This window comes from Oncorhynchus mykiss, chromosome 11 (assembly GCF_057628025.1).
Source record: "Oncorhynchus mykiss isolate SJ-2025 chromosome 11, ASM5762802v1, whole genome shotgun sequence".
Taxonomy (NCBI): domain Eukaryota; kingdom Metazoa; phylum Chordata; class Actinopteri; order Salmoniformes; family Salmonidae; genus Oncorhynchus; species Oncorhynchus mykiss.
In genome coordinates, this window is record NC_143032.1 from 37,764,810 (window position 1) to 37,792,184 (window position 27,375).

A 27,375-nucleotide genomic window follows, 5' to 3' on the forward strand; every position below is an offset into this window, starting at 1 on the left:
ACCTTGCTTCCCTGGTCTGGATGGCCAGGGGAAGGGACACAAACGATTGGGTCACCAGGTGGTTCTTGTCCCTTCAACGCTTCTCTTTTTTGTTGTGCACAGGTCAGGGGCGAAGCATGGTAACGAGGATGCCCTATCGAGAAGGCGGGGAGGGGGCGTACAGCAGGTTAGCCTGACAGACAGAGTCTACATCACGCGGTGCTGGCTCCCTCTGCTGTATGCGCCAGGTCTCGACGGGCTCTCCGGCCAGGACTAATTGGGGCTGATTGTGGTTGGTGAGTAATCAAGGGGCTGATTGACCAAACCCCCTGGTCTGCCACAACTCTTAGAAAATAAGGTGCTATCTAGAACATAAAATGGTTCCTCGACTGTTGAATAACCAATTTTGGTTCCAGCTAGAGCCCTTTTGGGTTCCATGACAAACCCTTTCCACAGGGGGTTCTACCTGGAACCAAAAGGGTTTTCTCCTATTGGGACAGCTGAAGAACCCTTTTGGAACCCTTTTTTCCAAGAGTGTACTTGTAGTGTACTTGATCACTCAGTTTCATTAAAAACAAATCTATTTTGTATTTATTGTGGATCCCCATTAGATGCTGCCAAGGCAGCAGCTACTCTTCCTGGGGTCCAGCAAAATTAAGGCAGTTTATAAAAATGTTAAACATTACAATACATTCACAGATTTCACAACACACTGTGTGCCCTCAGGCCATTACTCCACCACTACCACATATCTACAGTACTAAATCTATGTGCGTGTATAGTGCGTATGTTATCGTGTGTGTGTATGCATGTGTCTGTGCCTGTTTGTGTTGCTTCACAGTCTCGGCTGTTCCATAAGGTGTTTTTTTAATCAGTTTTTTAAATCTAATTTTACTGCTTGCATCAGTTACTTGATGTGGAATAGAGTTCCATGTAGTCATGGCTCTATGTAGTACTGTGCGCCTCCCATAGTCTTTTCTGGACTTGGGGACTGTGAGAGACCTCTTGTGGCATGTCTTGTGGGGTATACATGGGTGTCAGAACTGTGTGCCAGTATTTTAGACAGACAGCTCGTTGCACTCAACATGTCAAGTAGTGATGAAGTCAATCTCTCCTCCACTTTCAGCTAGGAGAGATTGACATGCATATTATTAATATTAGCTCTCTGTGTACATGCAAGGGCCAGACGTGCTGCCCTGTTCTGAGCCAATCGCAATTTTCCTAAGTCCTTTTTTTGTGGTACCTGACCACACTACTGAACAGTAGTCAAGGTGTGACAAAACTAGGGCCTGTAGGACCTGCCTTGTTGATAGTGTTGTTAAGAAGGCAGAGCAGCTCTTTATTATGGAAATACTTCTCCCCATCTTAACTACTGTTGTATCAAATATGTTTTGACCATGACAGTTTACAGTCCAGGGTTACTCCAAGCAGTTTAGTCATCTCAACTTGCCCAATTACCACATGATTTATTACAAGATTTAGTTGAGGTTTAGGGTTTAGTGAATGTTTTGACCCAAATACAATGCTTTTAGTTTTTGAAATGTTTAGGACTAACTTATTCCTTGCCACCCATTCTGAAAATAACTGCAGATCTTTAAGTGTTTCAGGGATTTCACTCCCTGTAGTAGATGACGTGTATAGTGTTGAGTCAATCGCATACATAAACACACTGGCTTTCCATTAAAGAACACCCTCTATGTTCTGTTAGACAGGTAATTCTTTATCCACATTATAGAAGGAGGTGTAAAGCCATAACACATACGTTTTTCCAGCAGCAGACTTTGATCGATAATGTCAAAAGCTGCACTGAAGTCTAACAAGATAGCCCCCACAATCATTTTAGCATCAATTTCTCTCAGCCAAATCAAATCACATTTTATCAGTCACATGCGCCGAATACAACAATGCAGTTAAAAAAAATACAGATAATAATAAGAAATAAAAGTAACAAGTCATTTAAGAGCAGCAGTAAAATAACAATAGCGAGACTATATACAGGGGGTACAGGTACAGAGTCGATGTGCCAGGTCTCGACGGGCTCTCCGGCCAGGACTAATTGGGGCTGATTGTGGTTGGTGAGTAATCAAGGGGCTGATTGACCAAACCCCCTGGTCTGCCACAACTCTTAGAAAATAAGGTGCTATCTAGAACATAAAATGGTTCCTCGACTGTTGAATAACCAATTTTGGTTCCAGCTAGAGCCCTTTTGGGTTCCATGACAAACCCTTTCCACAGGGGGTTCTACCTGGAACCAAAAGGGTTTTCTCCTATTGGGACAGCTGAAGAACCCTTTTGGAACCCTTTTTTCCAAGAGTGTACTTGTAGTGTATTTGATCACTCAGTTTCATTAAAAACAAATCTATTTTGTATTTATTGTGGATCCCCATTAGATGGTTAGTTGAAGTAATATGTACATGTAGGTAGAGTTATTAAAGTGATGATAACAACAGAGAGTAGCAGTGGTGTAAAAGAGGGGGGGGGGGGGGCATTGCAAGTAGTTTGGGTAGCCATTTGATTAGATGTTCAGGAGTTTTATGGCTTGGGGGTAGAAGCTGTTTTAAAAGCCTATTGGACCTAGACTTGGCGCTCCGGTACCGCTTGCTGTGGGGTAACAGAGTGAACAATCTATGACTAGGGTGGCTGGAGTCTTTGACAATTTTTAAGGCCTTCCTCTGACACCGCCTGGTATAGAGGTCCTGGATGGCAGGAAGCTTGGCCCCTGTGATGTACAGGGCCATACACACTACCCTCTGTAGTGCCTTGCGGTCGGAGGCCGAGCAGTTGCCATACCAAGCAGTGATGCAACCAGTCAGGATGCTCTTGATGTTGCAGCTGTAGAACCTTTTGAAGATCTGAGGACCCATGGCAAGTCTTTTCAGTCTCCTGACTGGGAATAGGTTTTGTTGTGCCCTATTCATGACTGTCTTGGTGTGCGTGGACCATGTTAGTTTGTTGGTGATGTGGACACTAAGGAACTTGAAGCTCTCAACCTGCTCCACTGCAGCCCCGTCGATGAGAATGGGGGCGTGCTCTGTCCTTTTTTTCCTGTAGTCCACAATCATCTCCTCAGTCATTTGTGTAAGTGCTGTGTTTGTTGAGTGTGCTTCCTTAAAGTGTGCTGAAAGTCTGTTGTCAATTTGTTTACTGTGAAATAACGTTGTATCTGGTCAAACACTATTTTGTCCAGAAGTTTACTAAGGGTTGGTAACAGGCTAATTGGTTGGCTATTCTTGGGTAGCGGAATGACTTTAGCTTCCCTCCAGGCCTGAGGGCACACACTTTCTAGTAGGCTTAAATTGAAGATGTGGCAAATAGGAGTGGCAATATCGTCTGCTATTATCCTCAGTAAATTTCCATCCAGATTGTCAGACCCCGGTGGCTTGTCACTGTTCATAGACAACAATAATTTCTTTACCTCTTCCACACTGACTTTACGGAATTCAGAAGTACAATTATTGTCTTTCATAATTTGGTCCGATATACTTGGATGTGTAGTGTCAGCTTTTATTGCTGGCATGTCATCCCTAAATCTGCTTATCTTGCCAATGAAAAAGTAATTAAAGTAGTTGGCAATATCAGTGGGCTTTGTGATGAATTAGCCATCTGATTCAAATGTCATTTAAGGTGCCACAAAGCTTTTTACTATCATTCTTTATATAATGTAACTTTGTTTCATAGTATAGTTTATTTGTATTTAGTTTAGTCACATGATTTCTTAATTTGCAGTATGTTGACCAATCATTTGGGTTGCCAGATTTATTTGCCATACCTTCTGCCTCATCCCTCTCAACTATACAATTTTTCAATTCCTCATCAATCTAAGGGGATTTAACAGTTTTTACAGTCATTTTCTTAATGGGTGCGTGCTTATTAGTAACTGGAATAAGGAATTTCATAAATGTGTCAAGTGCAGCGTCTGGTTGCTCCTCATTACACACCACAGACCAGCAAATATTATTTACATCATCAACATATGAATCACTACAAAACTTGTATGACCTCTTATACACTATATTAGGCTCAGCCTTTGGAACTTTGGTTTTCCTAGATATGGCTACTATATTGTGATCACAACATCCTACAGATTTGGATACTGCTTTAAAGCCAAGTTCTGCTGCATTAGTAAAGATGTGATAAATACATTTTGATGATTTCATTCCTGTGCTGTTTGTAACTACCCTGGTAGGTTGACTGACAACCTGAACCAGGTTGCAGGCACTGTTTACAGTTTGAAGTTTTTTCCTGAGTGGGCAGCTTGATGATAGCCAGTCAATATTTAAATCACCCAGAAAATATACTTCTCTGTTGATATCACATACATTATCAAGCATTTCACACATATTATTGTCACGCCCTGGTCTTAGTATTTTGTGTTTTCTTTATTATTTTGGTCAGGTCAGGGTGGGACATGGGTTTATTATGTGGTGTGTTTTGTCTTGTTTTTTTTTGTAGGTATTGTGATTGTGATATAGTAGGGTTATCTAGAATAGTCTATGGCTGTCTGGAGTGGTTCTCAATCAGAGGCAGGTGTTTATTGTTGTCTCTGATTGGGAACCATATTTAGGCAGCCATATTCTTTGAGTGTTTTGTGGGTGATTGTTCCTGTCTCTGTGTTAGTTTGCACCAGTATAGGCTCAGTCACTTTGGATTTTCTTTTTTCCTTGCTACCTCCATCCTCCTGCTATGTTCTCCCTGGGGGCTGACAGAGGGACGTTGTTTTATGCACGTCAGCCCCCATTTTGCAGGCGCTGTATGGCCTATGGCCACATCTTCGCCTCGTGCAGCGCAAGAAAATGCAGATTTTGTGGATCTGGGGAGCACGAGGCGAAGGATTGTGACGAGCCTAAGGCGTGTCACGGGTGTGGCTCGTTAGCACACCTGTGGCGGGGGTGCCCGGCTCGTCAGAGGTCATACGCGTCTGTGGCTGGGGGGGGAGCAGGAGTGGGGGATGGGGGAAGAAGAGGAGGGGAAGGAAGCACGCCTCATGACCAGAGTACAGGCCCAGAGGGGAAGGTCGCAAGGAAGGAGGAGGAGCAAGAAGCGGCGGATGGAAGAGAGAAGGAAACGGAAGGCACGGGAGTAGGAGAACCAGGAAAAGTGGTGGAAGAAGGCAAGCGAGTGGAGGAGCATGAGAGAGAAGAAAGGGAGGGAGGGGTGGTGAAGGAGACGGTGGAAGAGCAAGTGGAGTGGGGGGAAAGCGCCCTGGTGGAAGAGATGAGGGGTATGGTGGAGGAGCTGGCGGGGGAGGAGGGTGGTATCTCTCCACTGCCGCCATCACCAAAGAAGAGAATGAAGAGGAGGGTGCGATTGGCCGACAGTGAGAGGGAGGGGATGGCCAAGAGAGCGATGGGGGTGGGAGAAACCTCTGGGTTGCTGATGGTTTCCCCAGGCCCTCAACTTCTGTTGGGTGGGGACACACCTAACAAGACTCAGGACTGGGTGCAGGAGGAGGTTGGGAGTTTTTTGTTTGGGGACTCAGCCTCCCTTATTTTTTCCAAAACAGCTGCAGCGCTGGGGAGGGGGAGGAGTATGGGGGTAGACCCAGGGTGCAGGGCACCCCGGAGCCAAACACTATTCCTGCATCCTGGGTTGGTGAGATGGAGGAAGAGGGGGGGACGTCGGGAGTACAGATGGTGTTATCACCGGTAGATATGGAGCAGGGGAGCATCGGGTGAGTCTCCTGTTTTTGTTTTTTTCTGTCTGGGTTTAGTATTTGAGTGTATTACATGTTTTTATTTTATTCTTTCATGGGGTCTAATTTTACTTTTTTTAGTTTAAATGTAAGGGGTTTAAGGGATTTTGTTAAGAGGAGGGCGGTTTTTAGTTATTTGGAGGGTGTGGGGTTTGATTTTTGTTTTTTACAGGAGGTTCACCTGAGGGATGGAGGGGATGTTAGTAGGTTTAAGAAGGAGTGGGACAAAGGGGAGTCGGTTTGGGGTATTGGGGGGGTGCACTCATCGGGGGTAGGGATTTTGTGTGGGCACAGAGACGTAAAAGTGGAGGGTTCTTTGTGGTGATGCAGGGGAGGGTTATAGGGGTGGATGTCACGATAAGGGATTGTAAATTTAGATTAGTGGTGGTGTATGGGCCACAGGTGGTGGCAGACAGGAGGGAGATGGTGGACTGTCTGGCGCCACTGTGTGTCACAAATAGGAAATTAGTGATAGGGGGGGATTTTAATACAGATTTAGGAATAGGGGGGGATAGCAGTGCAGGCGCCATCACCGGGCTAATGGCTTGCCATGGTCTGGTTGATGGTGGCCTGCACACTACTCCGAAAATGGCCGGTCCTACATGGCGCAACTCCAGGGGGGTTGCACGGAGGCTCGACTATATTTTTGACCCAGGTCTTTGGGTAAGTTGTCTGGGCGGCTGTTGCCTGTTTTCTTTTCGGATCACGACGGGGTGCTTCTGCAGGTGGGGTCGCCAGTCTGCCTCTTTGGTAGGGGGTACTGGAAGTTAGATCGGGATGTGCTGGAGGAGCAGGCTTTTGTTGACATATTTTTTGTTTTCTTTTGGAGGCTTGAAGGCCTCCGGTCCATGTGCGAGGGGGTGTTAGAGTGGTGGGAATTAGTTAAGGTGAGGATTAGGGCTTTTATAATAGGGTATTGCAAGAGGAAAAAAAGGGAGGAGAGGAGGGAGGTGGATCGTATCCAAAGGTTAATTGAACTCGAGTACGAGGCAGGCAACCTCGGCGGGTCGTTTGACTGGGAGAGATCCGCAACCCTAAAGGCGCAGCTCAGGGAGTTTTTATTCATTTTTTTATTTTATTCATTTTTATTCAGAGTGTTAGGTCGATTAGGATTTGGGGAGAAGTTCATAGGATGGATTCGTACATTATATGTCGGAGCGGGGTGCCGAGTTAGTGTAAATAGTCACTTGGGTGACGTTTTTGACCTCTCGTCTTGGGTCAGGCAGGGGTGCCCACTCTCGGCTCTCCTCTTCGTTCTGTACATGGAGCCTCTGGGGGCTGCCATTAGGGCAGACACTGGGGTGGAAGGCTTGTTGATCCCTGGAAGTGGTGGGCTGCGTGTTAAGATGACGCAGTACGCCGACGACACTTCCTTGCTGCTGTGCAAGGACTCGTGCCTGACAAGGTCCCTTGCCATCTTTGGGGATTTCACCCGAGCGTTGGGAGCAGTTCTGAACCATGCAAAGTCTTCTGTCAAGTTTTTCGGAAGATGGCGCGGTAGAACGGATGTGCCCGGGGGGTTATCTCTCTGTGAGGGGGCCCTGAGGATTCTCGGGGTCCATTTTGAGACCTCCGGCTCAGCGACGCTAAACTGGAACATGCGTATCGCAGTGGTACAGAGGAAGCTAGCAATGTGGAAGGCTAGGTATTTGTCTTTTATGGGCAAAGTCCTGGTCCTAAAGGTGGATGTGTTGCCGTCTCTTTTGTATTTGGCGTACATCTACCCATTGCCGGCTAGTCTGAGGAGGCCTCTAGTGAGGCTTGTGTTTCAGTTCATGTGGAGTGGCAGGTGCGAGTGGGTCGCCAGGGCACGCATGCTCTGTCCCATCGGGGAGGGAGGTAGGGGGGTACCACATTTCCCCCTCAAGCTGGACGCAATTTTTGTTTCTTTCTTGTTAACGGAGCTTGCTCATCCAGTGATACACCCATCCGGTTACCTCCTGCGGGTCTTCTTCTCGTATCAGGCGAGAAGCGTAATGGTGTGGTCTAACACGGGTCCTCGGGCGGAACAGCTGCCGTGGCACTTTGGTCATGCGGCCAAGTGGCTGAGGTTGAAGTTGCCCGAGTAGGTTTAGATCACAGGCACCTGTGCGAGGAGGTCAGAAAGGCAGGGAGTCCGGCGCCTGTAGTGGGCATCTCGGAAGTGGTCTGGGAGGGAGTGCAGGCGCGGGGTCTGGACAACAGGCTCAAGGACCTGAATTGGTTGAGCCTCCATAAGTGCTTGCCGGTACGTTCCATCATGTACCGGTATAGTTTGGTGCAATCCCCCACCGGTCCAAGATCCTCTTGTGGCAGGGAGGAGACTGTGCGCCATGTCTTTTGGGACTGTGCCTTTGCCGGAGTAGTATGGGCTAGGGCACGGGTGTTGTTAGGTTTGGTAAGGGGGGATTTTGTATTGACGTGGGCCAGGTTAGAGAGAGGTGTAGGGAGAGCGAGAGGGACGGATAGGGACAGGTTTCTGCTCTGGCTTCTCATGAGTCTCTCATGAGTCTTAAACGGGGCTGGGAGAGATTGGGGGTTGGAAAGGATAGTGAGGAGGGTGGAAGGAGATTTGAGGGGGAGGATGAAGAGGGAGGAGAGGAAGTGGGGGCAGCATGCTGCCCGGGAGACGTGGAAGGGGGGTTTAGGGCTGGGTGTCATTTAGATTTGTAAGGGGATAGATTAGGGACGGGGAGATAGGGAAAGGTAGTTTGTAGGATGACGGGGAGGGAAGATGCTCCCCTGAGGTTTTGTTTGGGGTTTCTTGTTTAGTTAAATTAAAATACCATTATTGGAGTATGAATGAAAATTATGAGTTGTAAAGAATGAATGGTATTGAATGTAATAAATTATATTAAAAAAAAAAGTCTTTCAGTTTTCTTGTTTTGTATTGTTCGTGTTTATTAGTTTATTAAACATGTATCAAAATTACCACGCTGCATTTTGGTCCTCCTCTTCATCGGAAGAAAACCATAACAGAATCACCCACCACAATAGGACCAAGCGGAGTGGTGACAGGCAGTGTAATCCAGATTTCTGGACATGGGAGGAAATCTTGGATGGAAAATGACCCTGGGCACAGCCTGGAGAAAATCGGCGCCCCAAAGAAGAGCTGGAGGCGGCGAAAGTGGAGAGGCGCTGGTATGAGGAGGCAGCACGGCGACGCGGATGGAAGCCCGAGAATCAGCCCCAAAAATGTCTTGGGGGGGGGGGGGGGGGGGCTCACAGGGAGTATGGCTATGCCAGGTAGGAGACCTGCGCAAACTTCCTGTGCTTACAGGGGGGCTAGAGAGACCGGGCAGGCACCGTGTTATGCTGTGGAGCGCACGGTGTCTCCAGTGCGGGTGCATAGCCCGGTGCGGTACATACCAGCTCCGCGTATTGGCCGGGCTAGAGTAAGCATCGAGCCAAGTGTCATGAAGCCGGCTCTACGCATCTGGTCTCCAGTGCGTCTCCTTGGGCCGGCTTACATGGCACCAGCCTTGCGCTCGGTGTCCCCGGTTCGCCTGCATAGCCCAGTGCGGGCTATTCCACCTCGCCGCACTGGCAGGGCGACCGGGAGCATTCAGGCAGGTAAGGTTGGGCAGGCTCGGTGCTCAAGAGCTCCAGTGCGCCTGCACGGTCCGGTCTATCCAATACCACCTCCACGCACCAGGCTTCCTGTGCGTGTTCTCGGCCCAGTACCACCAGTGCCAGATCCACGCATCAGGCCTACAGTGCGCCTCGCCTGCCCAGCGCTGCCAGAGCCTTCCTCCTCTACAGCGCTGCCGGAGTCTCCCGCCTGTTCAGCGCTGCCAGAGCCTTCCTCCTCTCCAGCGCTGCCGGAGTCTCCCGCCTGTTTAGCGCTGCCAGAGCCTTCCTCCTCTACAGCGCTGCCGGAGTCTCCCGCCTGTTCAGCGCTGCCAGAGCCTTCCTCCTCTCCAGCGCTGCCGGAGTCTCCCGCCTGTTCAGCTCTGCCAGAGCTGCCAGTCTGCAACGAGCAGCCAGAGCTGCCAGTCTGCATGGAGCAGCCAGAGCTGCCAGTCTGTAAGGAGCTGCCAGTCTGTAAGGAGCAGCCAGAGCTGCCAGTCTGTAAGGAGCAGCCAGAGCTGCCAGTCTGTAAGGAGCAGCCAGAGCTGCCAGTCTGCAAGGAGCTGCCAGTCTGCAAGGAGCTGCCAGTCTGCAAGGAGCCGCCAGAGCTGCCAGTCTGCAAGATGCCGCCAGAGCCGCCAGTCAGCATGGAGCAGCCAGAGCCGCCAGTCAGCATGGAGCAGCCAGAGCCGCCAGTCAGCATGGAGCAGCCAGTCAGCCAGGATCCGCCAGTCAACCCAGGATCTTCCAGATCTGCCAGTCAGCCAGGATCCGCCATTCAGCCAGGATCCGCCAGTCGGCCAGGATCTGCCAGAACCACCAACCTGCCAGGAACTGCCAGATCCATCAACCTGCTTGAGCTTCCTCTCAGTCCTGAGCTTCCTCTCAGTGCTGAGCTACCCCTAAGGGCTGAGCTACCCCTCAGTCCCGAGCTACCCCTCAGTCCCGAGCTACCCCTCAGTCTAGTGGGGCCCTTGGTGATGGTTACTAGGCCAAGGTCGGCGGCGAGGGTCGCCAATCTAAGGACGCGATTCAAGTGGACTGAGACTTTGTTGGAGTGGGGTCCACGTCCCGCGCCGCCACCGTGGTTCTGTCACGCCCTGGTCTTAGTATTTTGTGTTTTCTTTATTATTTTGGTCAGGCCAGGGTGTGACATGGGTTTATTATGTGGTGCGTTTGTCTTGTTTTTCTTTGTAGGTATTGAGATTGTGATATAGTGGGGTTATCTAGAATAGTCTATGGCTGTCTGGAGTGGTTCTCAATCAGAGGCAGGTGTTTATCGTTGTCTCTGATTGGGAACCATATTTAGGCAGCCATATTCTTTGAATGTTTCGTGGGTGATTGTTCCTGTCTCTGTGTTAGTTTGCACCAGTATAGGCTGTTTCGGTTTTCGCGTTACGTTTTTTGTATTGTTCGTGTTTATTAGTTTATTAAACATGTATCAAAATTACCACGCTGCATTTTGGTCCTCCTCTCCTTCATCGGAAGAAAACCGTAACAATTATCCATATACTGACTGTTAGCACTTGGTGGTCTATAGCAGCTTCCCACCAGAATGGGCTTTAGGTGAGGCAGATGAACCTGTAGCCATATTACTTCAACAGTATTTAACATGAGATCCTCTCTAAACTTTACAGGAATGTGGTTCCCGCCCCTGTTGCATTTCTGTCTTTTCTGTAGATGTTATAACCATGTATTGCTACCACTGTATCATCAAAGGTATTATCTAAGTGAGTTTCAGAGACAGTCAGAATATGAATGTCATCTGTTACAAGCAAGTTATTGACTTCATGGACCTTGTTTCTCAGGCTGCACATGTTAATATGGGCTATTTTTAGTACTTTTCTTGATTGTTGCTTGATTGTTTTAATGCTTTACTGGGAATGCCTCAACTTAAACAATTACAAGTGTATTTTGAATTAATGTACTATATTACAATTGAAGTACTCTTTTAATAGTGTGCTTAAGTGTAATGATAGTGAACTCCAAAAGTATTGAGATAGTGACACTTTTTGTTGTTTTGGCTCTGTACTCCAGAACTTTGAAATGATACAACGACTTTGAGGTTAAAGTGCAGACTGTCAGCTTTAATTTGAGGGTATTTCAATCCATATTGGGTTTCGAAATTGCAGCACTTTTTGTGCATAGTCCCCCGGTTTTACGGGACTAAAAGTATATGGAGAAATTAACTTATGTGTATTAAAGTAGTAAAAAGTTAAGTATTTGGTCCCCAGTGTTGTAAAGTACTTAAGTATAGATACTTTAAAGTACTACTTACATTTTGTAGTTTTTTGGGGTATCTGTACTTTACTATTTATATTTTTGAGTAATTTTCTATTAAGGTATCTTTACTTTTACTCAAGTATGACAGTTGGATACTTTTTCCACAACTGTTGGTCCCATATTCATAGCGTGTAATGACTACATCAAGCTTGTGACTCTATACATTTGTTGGATGTTTGCTATTTGTTGTGTCCAAATTGTTGTTATTGTAATGGTGAAAAGTTAGTATGTCTTGGGGATATGATATTTGTGCTTCTTGTAACTTTCTCACTCCTCATTATTCACGATTCATTCAGGATTATCCGTAGTCATGCTAGCATTCACATTAATGTAAATGTGTTTAGAAACATATTGTATTCTGATTTACAACAAAAGTGACTCCAACATGTCACAATACATTATTTACCATTAATTTCTATTGTGCACAAATTAATCTGAAAGAACCAAAACAAATGCATACAACCTCATAGTCATTGCATCATTTCAAATCCAAAGTGCTGGAGTACAGAGCCGAAACAAAACATTTATCACTGTCTCACTGAACTAAAACACTGAATAACAATTAATTTAAAGTACACATTTAATAAGTGTGTTTAAGTTAAATGATAGTATATGTATTGTGTACTGAAGCTGTAATATGTAACTTTTTGGGGGGCGTCCCGAACCAGTTCACATTGATAACACATTTCTATCTGTCATTCTCGTTGAAAGCCAGTTTGAGAAGCAGTAGATCTGTTCTATGTGCGCTATTTCTATGCTTCCCATTCTTATGTTTAGTTCTTGCATCTTTTACTTTTAGTTTTGTACACCAGCTTCAAACAGCTGTAAATACAATATTGTTGGTTATGGAAAATATATTTCACAGCGGTTGAGATGGTACAATCTCCACACAATGACTGCTTGTTTTGTCACATGAACTGAAATTATGTGAACTATTAGAATTTTAGCAACCAGGAAATGGTGGAGAGATTTCTGCATATTGCACCTTTTAAGATATACCAGAAAAGTATATATTGTATTATATTGAAGTGTTTGTTTTTGGCTTGGGAGGAGAAAGTGACAGCTCATTAATGAACTCCAAGTACTGAAGCTCTCTAGATAAGCATTAGCAAAGTGTAGGCTTTATCCAATGACAGTGAGGCCATGTGTATAGAATGGCCACAGGCCAGATACAGCATAGATGAACAGAGAACATTCTAGAAGTCAATGGTTTAGCTGGGGTCAGCAATGGGGTGTTCATGGTCAATTAAAATAAAGGTTGACAAAATAAAAGGCCAAAAATATGAATTCATTTTATCCCAGCTTACACTTGGCAGTGGCACAAAGAATTTCCCAGGAGGACTATGCAGTTAATATGCAACAATAACAAGCGTCATTACAGTCTTCATTTATGAGTGGAAGGAGTAAAACAAATTAATAGTCAGTAAAACACAGAGAATGTTAAAAGCTTTTCTCTTTTATTGCTCAGCTGTAAAAAGTACAGTGTATGTATGCTACGATACAAAAAAAGACCAAAGATACTGCCCCTCCTCTCCATTCTACATGTAGCAAAATACCCTTTCTCTGGTTTGGCACCACATGCCCATTGCAGCGACATACATCCAGTAGATTGACAACATATTCAACAAAATCTTCAAACACAGGGAAGTATGATTTAACAGATCAGCGTTTCACAATGTGACAAACGGACGCAGTAACAGAGGCAGTATTTAGTAAATATAAATATGTGACAAACGGACGCAGTAACAGAGGCAGTATTTAGTAAATATAAATATGTGACAAAGCAAAAGTAAAGCATGACAAACTGAAACTGATTTGATAATGAAACAAAATACGTATGTTTGATTAAACTGCCACTATGTGCTCACAGTAAATATTCAGGATAAAATATCTCAGTATTTTCATTTCTACAACCAGAAATGAAATAAAATATCATTCAATCTATACATTACAATAATAAACAGTTTGTGCTCCTGTACAAGTACTGTACTTATGGAGGGAGGTTACAATAAGTTTGGTCTCAAAATATTTAGTAAAGGATAGACGTTAAACAAACAATGAGGTTTGTTTAACGTCTAACCTTTACTAAATCTGCCAAAACCAGAATCTATTCCATAACACAAATAGAGAGAGAGAGGCAAAGAGGCAGAGAGAAAAAGAGGCAGAGAGAGAGAGAGAGATAGGCAAAGAGAGAGAGGCACAGACAGTCCCCATGCTACAGAGGCAGTTCAAATTATAATACCTCCATTGCCTCTACTAAAACCTGGTCTCACAAACATTGCCCTAAATCTCGTAGGTACAGAATTCAAGTTCAACAGGATTTTCAGTATTTTTTGGGGGTTTGATTAAAAAGAAAATGAAACATAACGTTCTTACAGAATATTTTCTCTCTAAAGCAGAATTCAAGTGACCACGTCCACAATGTTCTCACCATCAAGCCACTGTAACAAAATGGAAATCACACACACTCAGTGGTTTATAGAGACATAAAAACGCTTATCATAATTAAGCATTTGTAGAAAATGCACATCAGAAAAATATGCGGGCGCACCCTCATAGTAAATAGTGTCTGTTATTAGCTCTTCTTTTAATCTTGGTCTATATATTCATAATGTACAGTATAAAGTGGGAGTCTCTGAAGATTTACCACATGTATAAAAATGATGGGGGGGGGACTTTAATTTTGAAAGTCAGACTTTTATTTTTGACAGTCTTGTATTGGTGGTTTCAGGACATGGTCACAAGACCAGCGTCCCTCCTCTCTAGATGTCACAGGACTTCTCTCTGTTGATGAACAAGGTCTCCTGGCAGAAAGGGTTAACCAGCACCACCCCGCTGTTTCTGTAGTCCCCGTTAGGGGGTAGACACGTCTCCTGGAACACACACACACATGCACGCACACAGACACACAACATACACATTAGCAAGACACTACATCACATAAAATGGGCATGATTCATGCCAGGTACACACTATAGAAGAGAAATACTAGCTGATTCTAAAGGCTAGTGAGATTCAGGGCAGAGTGTTTTGTGACTTGGCAGACACAAACCATTCTCATGAGTACAAAAGATGGCTGAATGATTACGCTAGCAGAGAGAACACACAGAGAGAAAAATAGAGGGAAGGAGAGACGAGAGTTGAACAGGCTCCATGACAGAGAAAAGAAAGAAAGGAGGGGTGACTCAGCAGAAAACGCAACACAGCAGAGGGAGAGAGAAATAGTGGCGGTTGCTCAGCTAAAAGACATGGGGTGGGGGGGTGGTGGAGAAAAAGCTGAAAAAAACAACACATTGATTCAGAAGTATGAGCCTTACAAAAAGAGAGGTACATTCTAACTGGAAATACCCCAAACCCTAACATAAACAAATTACTATATATAGATATTCTAGGTTGCACTGGAAAAAGGCTATTCAGGAAAAATAAGCAATATATATTGACTGTAACGGCCATAGAGATAAATCTATTCACAATTCATCCCTATGGTAACGGCACCAGACAAGCTAGAGGCACTATAGGACAGAACAATATGGATGGAGGGAGGAAGGGATGAGGCAAAGCTTCAGTGAGAGGAGGAATAAAACAGGGACGCAACACAACACCCGTGTGTCACCACGAGCATCCTAAACATGTTCCAACCTCGGCATCCACTCCTGCACCACCGGAGGAGAGAGAAAGCGATGGAGGGAACAAAAAAAAAGAGGACAAACCAGAAAGAGGTGTGGTCAGTATGCAGATGAGAAGAGAGCCGGTAAGATTTCATAGCAACAAAAATATGTCAATAGAGTGAACTGAAATGTCATGGACTAAATAGAGGATCAGCTAAAGGTCTAAAATTACACCAAAATGATTCGTTGAAGTGGAACATTTTAGCTTCACCATTAATCTTACAGCAGATGGCACTATAGTCCACATATATACAGCACCAGTCAAAAGTTTGGACACACCTACTCATTCAAGTTTTCTTTTTTAATTTTATACTATTTTCTACATTGCAGAATAATAGTGAAGACATCAAAACTATGAAATAACATATGGAATCATGTCGTAACCTCAAATTGTTAAACAAATCAAAATCTATTTTGTAAGTATACACCCTTTGCCTTGATGGCAGCTTTGCACACTCTTGGCATTATCTTAACCAGCTTCATGAGGAATGCTTTTTCAACATTCTTCACTCTGCGGCCCAACTCATCCCAAACCATCCCAATTGGGTTGAGGTCGCGTGATTGTGGAGGCCAGGTCATCTGATGCAGCACTCCATCACTATCCTTGGTCAAATAGCCCTTACACAGCCTGGAAGTGTGTTTTGGGTCATTGTCCTGTTGAAAAACAAATGATAGCCCCACTAAGTGCAAACCAGAAGGGATGGCGTATCGCTGCAGAATGCTGTGGTAGCCATGCTGGTTAAGTGTGCCTTGAATTCTAAATAAATCACTAATAGTGTCACCAGCAAAGCACCCCACACCATCAGACCTTCACCTCCATGCTTCACGGTGGGAACCACACATGCGGAGATTATCCGTTCACCTACTCTGCGTCTCACAAAGATGTCCATTGCTCATGTTTCTTGGCCCAAGCAAGTCTCTTCTTCATATTGGTGTCCTTTAGTAGTGGTTTCTTTGCAGCAATTTGACCATAAAGCCCTGATTCACACAGTCTCCTCTGAACAGTTGATGTTGAGATGTGTTTGTTACTTGAACTCTGTGAAGCATTTATTTGGGCTGCAATTTCTGAGGCTGGTAACTCTAATAAATTCATCCTCTGCAGCAGAGGTAACTCTGGGTCTTCCTTTCCTGTGGCGGTCATCATGAGAGCCAGTTTCATCATAGCGCTTGTTGGTTTTTGCGACTGCAATTTTCTGGATTGATGGACTGTTGTTTCTCTTTGTTTATTTGAACTGTTCTTGCAATAATATGGACTTGGTCTTTTAATAAATAAATCTTCTGTATACCACCTCTACTTTGTCACAACACAACTGATTGGCTCAAACGCATTAAGAAGGAAATAAATTCCACAAATGAACTTTTAACAAGGTCCACCTTTTAATTGAAATGCATTCCAGGTGAATACCTCATGAAGCTGGTTGAGAGAATGCCAAGAGTGTGCAAAGCTTTCATCAAGGGAAAGGGTGGCTACTTTGAAGAATCTCAAACATAAAATATATTTTGATTTGTTTGTAATTTGTAAAATGTAGAACATAAAATAAAAACCTGGAATGAGTAGGTGTGTGCAAACTTTTGGCAACAACACTTGGCTCGCTGATTTACATTTTCTGTATCATCACTGAATTTATGTCAAGTTGAGGAGCCTAATTTAGAGGAGCCCAACATTGTAATGCCTGTATGAATATAGGTTCCATATTCATTCAACTCTAACCCATGCCATCACACAGCTTATATCAATTGGACTAAATGCCCATTATACCATGCTGAATCAAGGCTTCACAACAACATTACATATAGGCCCTTTCACTTAAATAATAAGTCCCCTCTAAAGCAATTGAGTGCCAGACCCAGGGCTGTAATTCAGCAATAACATTATATACAGGCCCTTCCCCTCAAGTGTAACATTTCTCATTTCCTACAGGAAGTCCTCTTTGGTCTAATAATAAAAGTGGCAGTCAGTCTCAGGACTGTGTGTACCTCAGCATTGTCAAGGGATGTGATTTCCCGGGGCAGCTCCACCGCGTGCCTGTTGAAGTAGTCCATGGTGATGGCATTGTTCCAGTAGCTCAGGTTGTTCTCCTGATTTGAAGACTTCTTCTTCCTCCTCATACAGCACACGGTCAGCAGGACAGCTGGAGGGGGAGAGGAAGGGAGGGAGGGAGGATGGAGGAAGGTGGGGAAGGAGGGAAAGGCAAAGTCAGTACAGCCTCTAAAACGATAGAACCTCAGTCCAGCTCTTTCATTATGTATCACATTGTCTCAGTGGACAGGTTGGGTGGTATAAACGTGATCTCAGCCTCCTAAAAGTGGTGGTCAGTCTCCTACTGACTCAAACACAATTTCCTTTGATATGGTTTTCTCTAAGAGGCTTTGAGTTTATACTTAAAATTGTACAATATAGAGGGGAATGGACATTTGATATAAAGGGCTTTGTTATCAACAAAACAAACATATTTTGGCATCAAAGCATTCATCAGGTTGCTATTTGATACTCACAGCATGAGGACACAGGCACACTGATGGCCAACACGATCCACACAATGTCCATCTTGCTCAGGCAGATGGTGGCGCTGGACAGCGGTGAGTCCAGAGCTGGGCTGGAGCCATTACCAGGACCCCAGGGGTCTGCAGTGGTGGCGGGGACCAGTCGGTTCAGAAAGTTCCCACTGGCCGTGGAGGGGGGCTCCGTAGCGGATGAGCTGTTCCACTGGGAGGAAGGGTCCTTGCCAGGGATGCCCTCCACACTGCCGCTATGAAAAGTGACATTGCCATCTGTTTTGAGCTCCAGGGTGGGGTCCTCGTTGACCAGGGAGTGCACCTCCCGTAGGGTGATGGCGTGGGGTCGGGAAAGCTCGGGCGTGGCTTCAACATGCTCCCAAAGGGTCTGATCTAGAGCAGCATCCTCTGAGGAAGAGGAGGAGAGAGAGGAAGGCTGCAGCTCAGTGGTGAAGTCCTGCTGACTGGTGTCTGTGGGCTCCTTGACATTCCCCCCCATAGGCTCCTGGGTGTGTGTGGGGGCCGGTGGACCACCAAGCTCCAGGCCCAGAGTATGCTCTCTATCTGTGAGCGGGCTGGGCAAAGAAGGAGCCAGGGCAGACCCAGAGTCTGGAGTCCCCTCCACTGCAGCTGGAGCTACCTCACTCGGTGGGCCAGCAGAGCTGGGAGGGCTAGGAGGGCTGTTGCCCTGGTTAACATTAACAGTATCTGGGCTATGGGCTTGATTGACTGAGTTGGGCAAGAGGCCCTGGTCTGCACTGAGAGAACTGGAGCTGTGGCCTGGGTTGAGAGCACCAGAGCTGGGGGAATGGGCCTGCTTGACTGGACTGGGGCTGACAGAGCCAGGGCCAGGGTCTTGGTTTACTCTCACAGTGTTAGGACTGAAAGTAGCTGCAGCATGAATGAGGCTGTCTTTACTGGGTGGTGTCACAGTGTGTGCCAGGCTGGTGTGGTGGGTTAGATGCCAGCCCCAGGAGGTGGGGGCAGTGGTGGGCTTGATGATGCCTGTGGGCAGCGCCCTTCCCTGGGGGGACCAAGGGTCCCCGCTGCTGGAGTCCTCCTGCTGCCAGTCTGGGAGAGGCAGGAGCGGGTTAGGGGGGCTGCTGTGGGGCGCTGACATGGAGACAGGGTCCTTGGGGGTCCGGCTGGGGTACAGCTCCTGGGTAGAGGACACCACTCCCAATGGCACAGATAGGATCGCTAGAACACCTACAGAGAGAGATAATTACTATATAGAATGTGTGTGTGCTTGTGTGTAGGTATGCATATCTGAGTGTATGTGTGTGTGTGTGCAGGTCGCTCTACCCTTTCTCCTGAGGTTCCCTGCTTGGAATATTGAGGCACAAACACTGATCCCCAGAAGCGGCAATAGGCTGTTTATGAGTCCTGGAGGAACCTTACAACCTTTGGATGGATTCAATCGAGCAGAAAGACGATGGCCAGAGCTTACCCATGATGTTGCACAACAATATAAGTCAATAAATCATCGTTTTAGTCAAAGTATGACATACAGTATTTGGGCTTGAAGTGACAAGTCAGAAGTGCCCACTTCGTGCAAATCCGTGTGATCCAAGTTTTATTTGTCTTTTCCTTTGATATGATGTACAAATTATTTTCAGCCTAGGTTTAATTTCAGGGCTGGGTTTTATTTGAATGTTACCATCCACCAGCATGGCATTATTTATTAATCAGAAACAACTGCAAAGTTGATGCTTTTTGCCACTGAAATCTATGCTTTTGCAACTCCGCTTAAAAATAAAATCATAATCCATTGAATAATATGTGTATTTTCACTTATTTTTTAAATAGTCTGTATTAAACACGCACACATGTGTATGTGACCAATATGATTTTATTTGGAAGGCTTTCCACTAGATGTTGGAACATTGCTGTGAGGACTTGCTTCCATTGAGCCACCAGAGCATTAGTAAGGTTAGGCACTGATGTTGGGCGATTAGACCTGGCTCGCAGTCGGCGTTCCAATTCATCACAAAAGTGTTCAATGGGGTTGAGGTCAGGGCTCTGGGCAGGCCAGTCAAGTTCTTCCACACCGATCTCGACAACCCATTTCTGTATGGACCTCACTTTGTGCATGGGGTCATTGTCATGCTGAAACAGGAAAGAGCCTTCCCAAAAATGTTGCCACAAAGTTGGAAGCACAGAATCGTTTAGAATGTCATTGTATGCTGTAGCGTTAAGATTTCCCTTCACTGGAACTAAGGGGCCTAGCCAGAACCATGAAAAACAGCCCCAGACCATTATTCCTCCTGCACCAAACTTTACAGCTGGCACTATGCATTGGGGCAGGTAGCGTTCTACTGACATCCCCCAAACCCAGATTTGTCCATTGGACTGCTAGATAGAGAAGCGTGATTCATCACTCCAGAGAACGAGTTTCCACTGCTCCAAAGTCCATTGGCGGCGAGCTTTACACCACTCCAGCTGACGCTTGGCATTGCGCATTGGTGATCTTAGGCTTGTGTGCGGCTGCTCGGCCATGGAAACCCATTTAATGAAACTCCCGAAGAACAGTTCTTGTACTGATGTTGCGTCCAGAGACCGTTTGGAATTCAGTAGTGAGTGTTGCAACCGAGGACAGATGTTTCAACTTAACAATAACAGCATTACAGTTGACTGGGGCAGCACTAGCAGGGCATACAGGGTTGCCTAGTGGTTAGAGCGTTGAACTAGTAACCAAAGGTTGCAAGTTCGAATCCCTGAGCTGACAAGGTACAAATCTGTCGTTCTGCCCCTGAACACTGTTCCTAGGCCGTCATTGAAAATAATAATTTGTTCTTAACTGACTTGCCTAGTTAAATAAAGGTAAAAGAAATACATTTGACTTTTTGGAAAATCCTATGATGGTACCACGTTGAAAGTCACTGAGCTCTTCAGTATGGGCCATTCTATTGCCAAAGTTTGTCTATGGAGATTGCACGGCTGTGTGCTCGATTTTATACACCTGTCAGCAACGGGTGTGGTTGAAATAGCCAAATCCACTAACTTGAAAGGGTGTCCACATACTTTCGGCCATGTAGAGTACATGTACAGATGGAGAAAAGAAAAGAGAGAAATAAATAAAATAAGAATGATAAAGAAAAGAGAGTATAAGGACAAAGAAGGGTAATAAAGAGGGTGAAATTCCACAAAAAACAGCACCAGCACACATCCACAATCTCAAACACTGTACTGATTACCTATCTTAACTCAGTCATATACCATTCTTCAGCATCACACATTTCTATACACTCATTTCCCCCAGTCCATTAAGGGATCCAATAGGCGTTTAAACACAGCCTTCAACTCATAAATCATATTCCTCCCGATATGTGCGTGTCCTAAATTACATCCTATTCAAATGTGGTGCACAAGGGGAATAGGGTGCCATTTAGGACACAGCTGCTCTGGCTCGCTAGGTACTGTATGAGAGTGTCCTCTCCTCTCTGCTTTCCATTTACCAAGCCTGTCACATCCCTAATGCATAGAGGAGCCTAATCCAGACACTCCAGAGTGACCCATGACTGGGGGATAACACAGACAGGATAGTTTGATTTATGAATGGTGGTCTCAGAGAGATGGTCGTAAGGCAGGGAGACCATATAGTCTCACAGAAATAGTCTGACCCACCCCAGGAATATTTGCCTCATATTTTGGCCCATTGTTGATCTCTGGTGCTTGCCCCCCCCCCGGTCTCCTCAACACATTATTACTGTATTCCATCCTCCAACATGCACAAACATACTAATACATACATGTCTCTCGGTCACATATAGGCTATCTATGGTTCCATCCACACAGAGTAGAATTGATTACTATATTATGTTGTCCATTGTGGGGGCTGTTAGTAAACCATAGCCACTATGTTGCTGCTATAGACTAACAGTAGCAGTTGTTCCTGAGCATTGTACTTCAGGAGTGTGATAGTGTGCAACACTGTTTGTCATGCAGTAGTCTGGCCTCAATCACACACTAAATCAGTGTCTAACCCCCACTATCACAACACTACCTGGCAACCCGGCCCTCGGTCGGTCGGGAAAAGCCTGGAAAATACATGCGCTCCGGCTCCTCTGACCAACAAAATGGCAACAGAGTTTACATCCGTTGTACATACTAACAAATGCTCCAGCAATACACTCCGCAGACACACACACACGCAACTCTGCACACGCCCATACATGCAACCACACTCGCTCACACACTGGTCCTCCTCATCTGCAATAAACACACTTATTAATATGCATCTGGCAACCCGCTGATCATCATGTTTTATTGAGTAGCTCATAAAATCTTAAAGGAGGCAAAACACCTTTTAAGTTTGGTAGCATCAAAACATGTTGCATGATGTTCGTTGTCAGTCCAGTGAATAGTCAATATTTTGTAAAGTTATTCATTACTTGTGTGGTAGGCTATGTGTGGTTGAGAGTCATCTAATCTCTCTTGAGAAGCACATGCGCACGCATGCACTCACACACAAACACAGATTATATGGTATGATATAGAATACGGATTCATGCAGATTCTCTACAATAGTCTCTAGAAGCTCAAACTCCCACTCTCCCTCCCTCCTCCTTTTCCTATAGCAGTGTGTTCAATTTCCCTGTAAGTATGCCTACTGGTAAGTATGCACACAGTGTGGAGGGTTAGTGAATACTAAGGACAACAAGGAGGCATCTCAAGCTACAGTATATCTCCAGCTCAACTCGTCATTTTCATCGAAGGTTATGTTTCTTTTTTTCTGGCAGTGAGTCACCCACTCCTGGTCTGGCAGTGACATTAGATTAGAGCTACTGCTGCTGCTCATAAGTGTCACGTCTACTCCCGCTCCTCCACCCTCTGGCGTTCGACGTCACCGGTAACCACCGGTCCTGGGTTCCATCGTTACGCACACCTGCCATCAATCATTACACGCACCTGCACGTCATCATGAGGCACACCTGGACTCCATTACCTCACTTATTACCTCCCCTATATCTGGCACTCTTAGGTTCCTTCCCCAGTCAGTATTGTGTATGTGTTTCATGTCTATACACGACTTGTGTTTGTTATATTGTTCGATGGTCCGTTTATTATTAGACTCCCAGCGTATACGTTACAATAAGACAGACACTCGCAATGACTCACAGGCAATGACTCATAGTACTGCACTATGTAGGGAACGGGATGCAGCCCCAGACACAGGCTAGCTCTAGGGGCTCATTGGGGGAATGAGGGAGCCCTTCATCCTGTATAGCCAGTTTCCTGCCCCTAAGCCTCCCCGTAAAGACTCTCACTAAGTGTCCTAACTAAGCAACACTCTTGGCCTCCAATGCCGTCTGAGTGTGTACACAACACTATAATGCTGTTGATGTAATGCAAGGAGGTACCATGAGGCATGAACCTAATACACACAATACACAGTACAGAATGGAATAAAATAGCTCCCCAAACATGCGTGTGGGTGGGCAGGCACATAGATTGGAACTAGTGGATATATGAAGGCTTAAATATCCTGACCTAGTGAGATATAGTGTATTCGGAACGTATTCAGACCACGTGACTTTTTCCAAATGTTGTTACATTACAGCCTTATTCTAAAATGTATTAAATTATTTTTTCCCCCTCATCAATCTATACACAATCAGTGGTGTAAAGTAGTGAAGTATCTGTATGGGGTATCTGTATGTACTTTACTATTTATATTCATGGCAACTTTAACTTCACTACATTCCCAATGAAAATAATGTACTTTTTACTCCATACATTTTCCCTGACACCCAAAAGTACTCGTTACATTTTGACAGGAAAATGGTCCAATTCACACACTTATCAAGAGAACATCCCTACTGCCTCTGATCTGGCGGACCCACTAAACACAAATGCTTCGTTTGTAAATTATGTCTGCGTGTTGGAGTGCTCCTGGCTATCCGTAAAAAATAATAATAAAGAAAATGGTTTCCTTAATATAAGGAAGTTAAAATGATTTATACTTTTAGTTTTACTATTGATACTTAAGTATTTAAAACCAAATACTTTTAGACATTTACTCGAGTAGTCCTTGACTGGGTGACTTTCACTTTTACTTGAGTAATTTTCTACTAAGTTATCTTTACTTTTACTCAAATATGACAATTGAGTACATTGTCCACCACTGCACACAATACCCCAACTGTGGGACCTTATATAGACAGGTATTTTCCTGTCTATATAAGGTCCCATAGTTGACAGTGCATGTCAGAGCAAAAACCAAACCACGAGGTCAAAGGAATTGTCCGTAGAGCTCCGAGACAGGATTGTGTTAAGGCACAGATCTGGGGAAGGGTACCAAAACATTTCTGCAGCATTGAAGGTCCCCAAGAACAGAGTGGTCTCCATCATTCTTAAATGGAAGAAGTTTGGAACCACCAAGACCGCTGTGCAAACTGAGCAATCGGAGGAGAAGGGCCTTCGTCAGCGAGGTGACCAGCACCCGATGATCACTCTGACAGAACTCCAGTTCCTCTGTGGAGACGGGAGAAGCTTCCAGAAGAACAACCATTTCCGCAGCACTCCACCAATCAGGACTTAATGGTAGAGTGGCCAGACGGAAGCCAGTCCTCCGTAAAAATGCACATGACAGCCCGCTTGGAGTTTGCCCCAAGGTCACCTAAAGGACTCTCAGACCATGAGAAACAAGATTCTCTGGTCTGATGAAACCACGATTGAACAGCGTTCGTTGTTTGAAGTAACGTCTTTGTTGTTGTAATATTGCAAACGAACATGGCAGTTTCACTACTATATGGATTGCAGATTTAAGGTTGCCAGTACATTTCATTAAAAGGGCTTGTCAACACCAAACCCACTGGGTACAGACGTCAGTTCAAAATTTAGTTTTTATTTACATTTGGTTGAGTTGTCAACTAACGTGAATTCAACAGAAAAAAGGTCACCATGTCATAGGATTTAGGTTAAAAGTTGGGTTTTGCAAATCCAGTCAGTTTTCCACATTGATTCAACCTGTTAGCTTCGCTCACTATCTCTGACACCCACCTGATCATACCACTCACTATTCTGGGATGGAGAAAAACAAGGACGAGGTCAATATTACTGTTAAATTAGATCCTGATTTATTTCTGTTATATCAGCCAAAACCTTTTTTCAATTAACCCAGCCAAGAGATTTATCATGGGGAAGGGCAATTTATGCAGTAAACTTACTGAGTTAAAGGCTGTTTGGAATGCATAAGAAGTGAGTGACATTCATGTATAAGTGCTCTATTGATGACATGGAGGGGAATGGGACATTAGTAGATCATAGGGCTGGCTGCTGTGTCTTGTGCACTTGATCTAAGGACTTTTGCCCCATCTCTCTGTCCCTTTCACATCACTCAGTATTAGAGTCAATGCCAGGGCCACAGAAAGCCAAATTGGCCGCCCAGTGGCATTGAGTTTGAGACCTAGTGAAATTCAAGCATCATAATGGTGAAAATGATCAAATCCTCAACATTCACCTATAACCTCATTGGTCGGTATTTACTTAAACTACCAATACTACCAACTACTGCAGTGGGGTAATAGTGTGAGATGTAGCCTACACTGCTACATCCTATATCCACCACACCAATCATAGCAGAGAATCAACTTAGTGTGTGTAGTAGAGAGCAGCTCTACAACATCCGTAGAGTACGACCCTACCTCACACAGGAAGCGGGGCAGGTCCTAATCCAGGCATTTGTCTTCTCCCGTATGGACAACTGCAACTCACTGTTGGCTGGGCTACCCCCTTGTGCAATCAAACCCATGCAACTTATCCAGAACGCTGCAGCCCGCCTGGTTTTCAACCTTCCCATACTCTCTCATGTCACCCCGCTCCTCCGCACCCTCCACTGGCTTCATGTCGGAGCTCGCATCCACTACAAGACCATGGTGCTTACCTACGGAACAGCAAGAGGAACTGCCCCTCCCTACCTTTAGGTTATGCTCAAACCCTACACCCCAGCCCGAACACTCCGTTCTGCCACCTCTGGTCTCTTGGCCCTCCCACCCCTACGGAAGGGCAGCTCACGCTCTTCTCTGTCCTGGCACCCCAATGGTGGAGCCAGTTTCCCGATGAAGCTAGGACAGTAGAGTCCCTGTCCATTTCCCTTAACATCTGAAACTCTACCTTCAAACAGTATCTTAAATAATCCTCCTACCTGCACCACTTGCACTTGACCCCCCCCCCCCCCCCCCCTTCTAGCTCTGACTCTACTGATGATAGATCCATTATTTGGGAAAAATATACTTTCTATGCCTGTGATGTGGTTGTCCCACCTAGGTATGCAGAACTCTCCTCTAGCTGCTCAGTCTGCATTTCAGGTACCCCAGCAAAACACACTCAGGGGGTAGAAGTTGCCCTTAGGCACAGATCACAGCACAGTTTATCCTCTCTAAATCATCACCTTCACCATTAGTAGGTAAAATCACAAAATTCACCTTAGTTTAAGGAGGAATAATTTTGCACGCCCAATTTTTCAGTTTTTGATTTGTTAAAAAAGTTTGAAATATCCAATAAATGTCGTTCCACTTCATGATTGTGTCCCACTTGTTGTTGATTCTTCACAAAAAAATACAGTTTTCTATCTTTATGTTTGAAGCCTGAAATGTGGCAAAAGGTCGCAAAGTTCAAGGGGGCCGAATACTTTCGCAAGGCACTGTAGATGTTATTATATTTATAGTTCAAAATGTAAATTCCTTCTAATTATATTGAGGCTACAAAATCATCAACAGTTGCACTTGGACTATTGTTATATTCTCCTAAAAGAAGAATAGCACCTTTAGGGACAGCTCTAACAACATTTTGATACTCCTCAGGAGTGAATGTAACATTGTGTGTTGTCATACATTCTGGATGATCATAGGGTTGTCCATCATTATTCAATAATTGTTTAGCCCAAATAATGCTGTTGTCAAACCAGTTCTGGAAAAATAGACTTGTTTTTGTATTTTATGTCTTTAGATTGGATACCTATGTGGGGACAAATTGTGTTTGTACATGAGGTTCCAAGTTAGAAGTACTTGTTTATGAACGTTTGCAAGCTTAATAGGGATTTTACCCATATCAAAGTTGCATTTGAGTAGAAATTCTAGACCACCAATCTGTTGGAATATTAAATTAGGGATACTATTCCAAATGCAATCCTTATTTCTTCAATAGTTTTGTATCCATTTAATCTAAAATATTATATTAGAGGTTTTACAATCTAGAGCATTCAACCCTCCCTCACCTTGGGTGCTACATATTACCGCTTTTCTTAAATAATGAGGTTTATTCCTCCATATGAAGTAAAATAATTGAGTATCAACCATTTTAGTTACTGACAGAGGAACATCCAAAGCAAGGGAGGTGTAAACTCATCTGGACAGATCTTCAGATCTTGACAATAGTACACGTCCAGATACAGAATGATCTCTTAATAACCAGGAGTTTAATCTCTTTCAAATGTTCTCTACAATAGGAGATAAATTTAAGTTGGCCCTTTCTTTCTGATCTTTGCTAACTTTAATACCAAGAAATGTGATCATATTTTTTACAGGGATATTACATACTGAGTTTAAGTCACATCTTTTCAACGCAAATAATTCACATTTCCTAATATTCAGAGATTAACCTGATACATGTGAGAAGGCATTAATACACTCAATAGCTTTCCTAACTTCATTATGATCTTTCAAAAAAAATGGTGGTGTCGTCACCCATTTTCTCTCTTTGTCT

The 27,375-nt window shown here is 44.7% G+C and overlaps 1 protein-coding gene across 8 annotated transcripts in view; it reads right to left on the reverse strand.

The window, feature by feature from the left end:
* Positions 1 to 12,935: 12,935 nt before the first annotated feature.
* LOC110535660 (DNA topoisomerase 2-binding protein 1) overlaps positions 12,936 to 27,375 on the reverse strand; it is a 128,160-nt gene continuing 113,720 nt past the window's right edge. For 5 of the 8 annotated variants that reach the window (XM_036935412.2, XM_090190058.1, XM_090190061.1 and 2 more), the window contains 3 exons: positions 17,668 to 18,876; positions 17,149 to 17,303; positions 12,936 to 14,376 (listed from right to left, as the gene is read on the reverse strand). In XM_036935412.2, coding sequence (XP_036791307.1) covers positions 14,266 to 14,376; positions 17,149 to 17,303; positions 17,668 to 18,876 — 1,475 coding nt within the window. In that variant the 3' untranslated portion in view covers positions 12,936 to 14,265. Of the gene's footprint in view, positions 15,157 to 17,148; positions 17,304 to 17,667; positions 18,877 to 27,375 lie in introns of all 8 variants that reach the window. The other 3 variants (XM_090190064.1, XM_090190065.1, XM_090190062.1) reach the window with 3 other exon arrangements.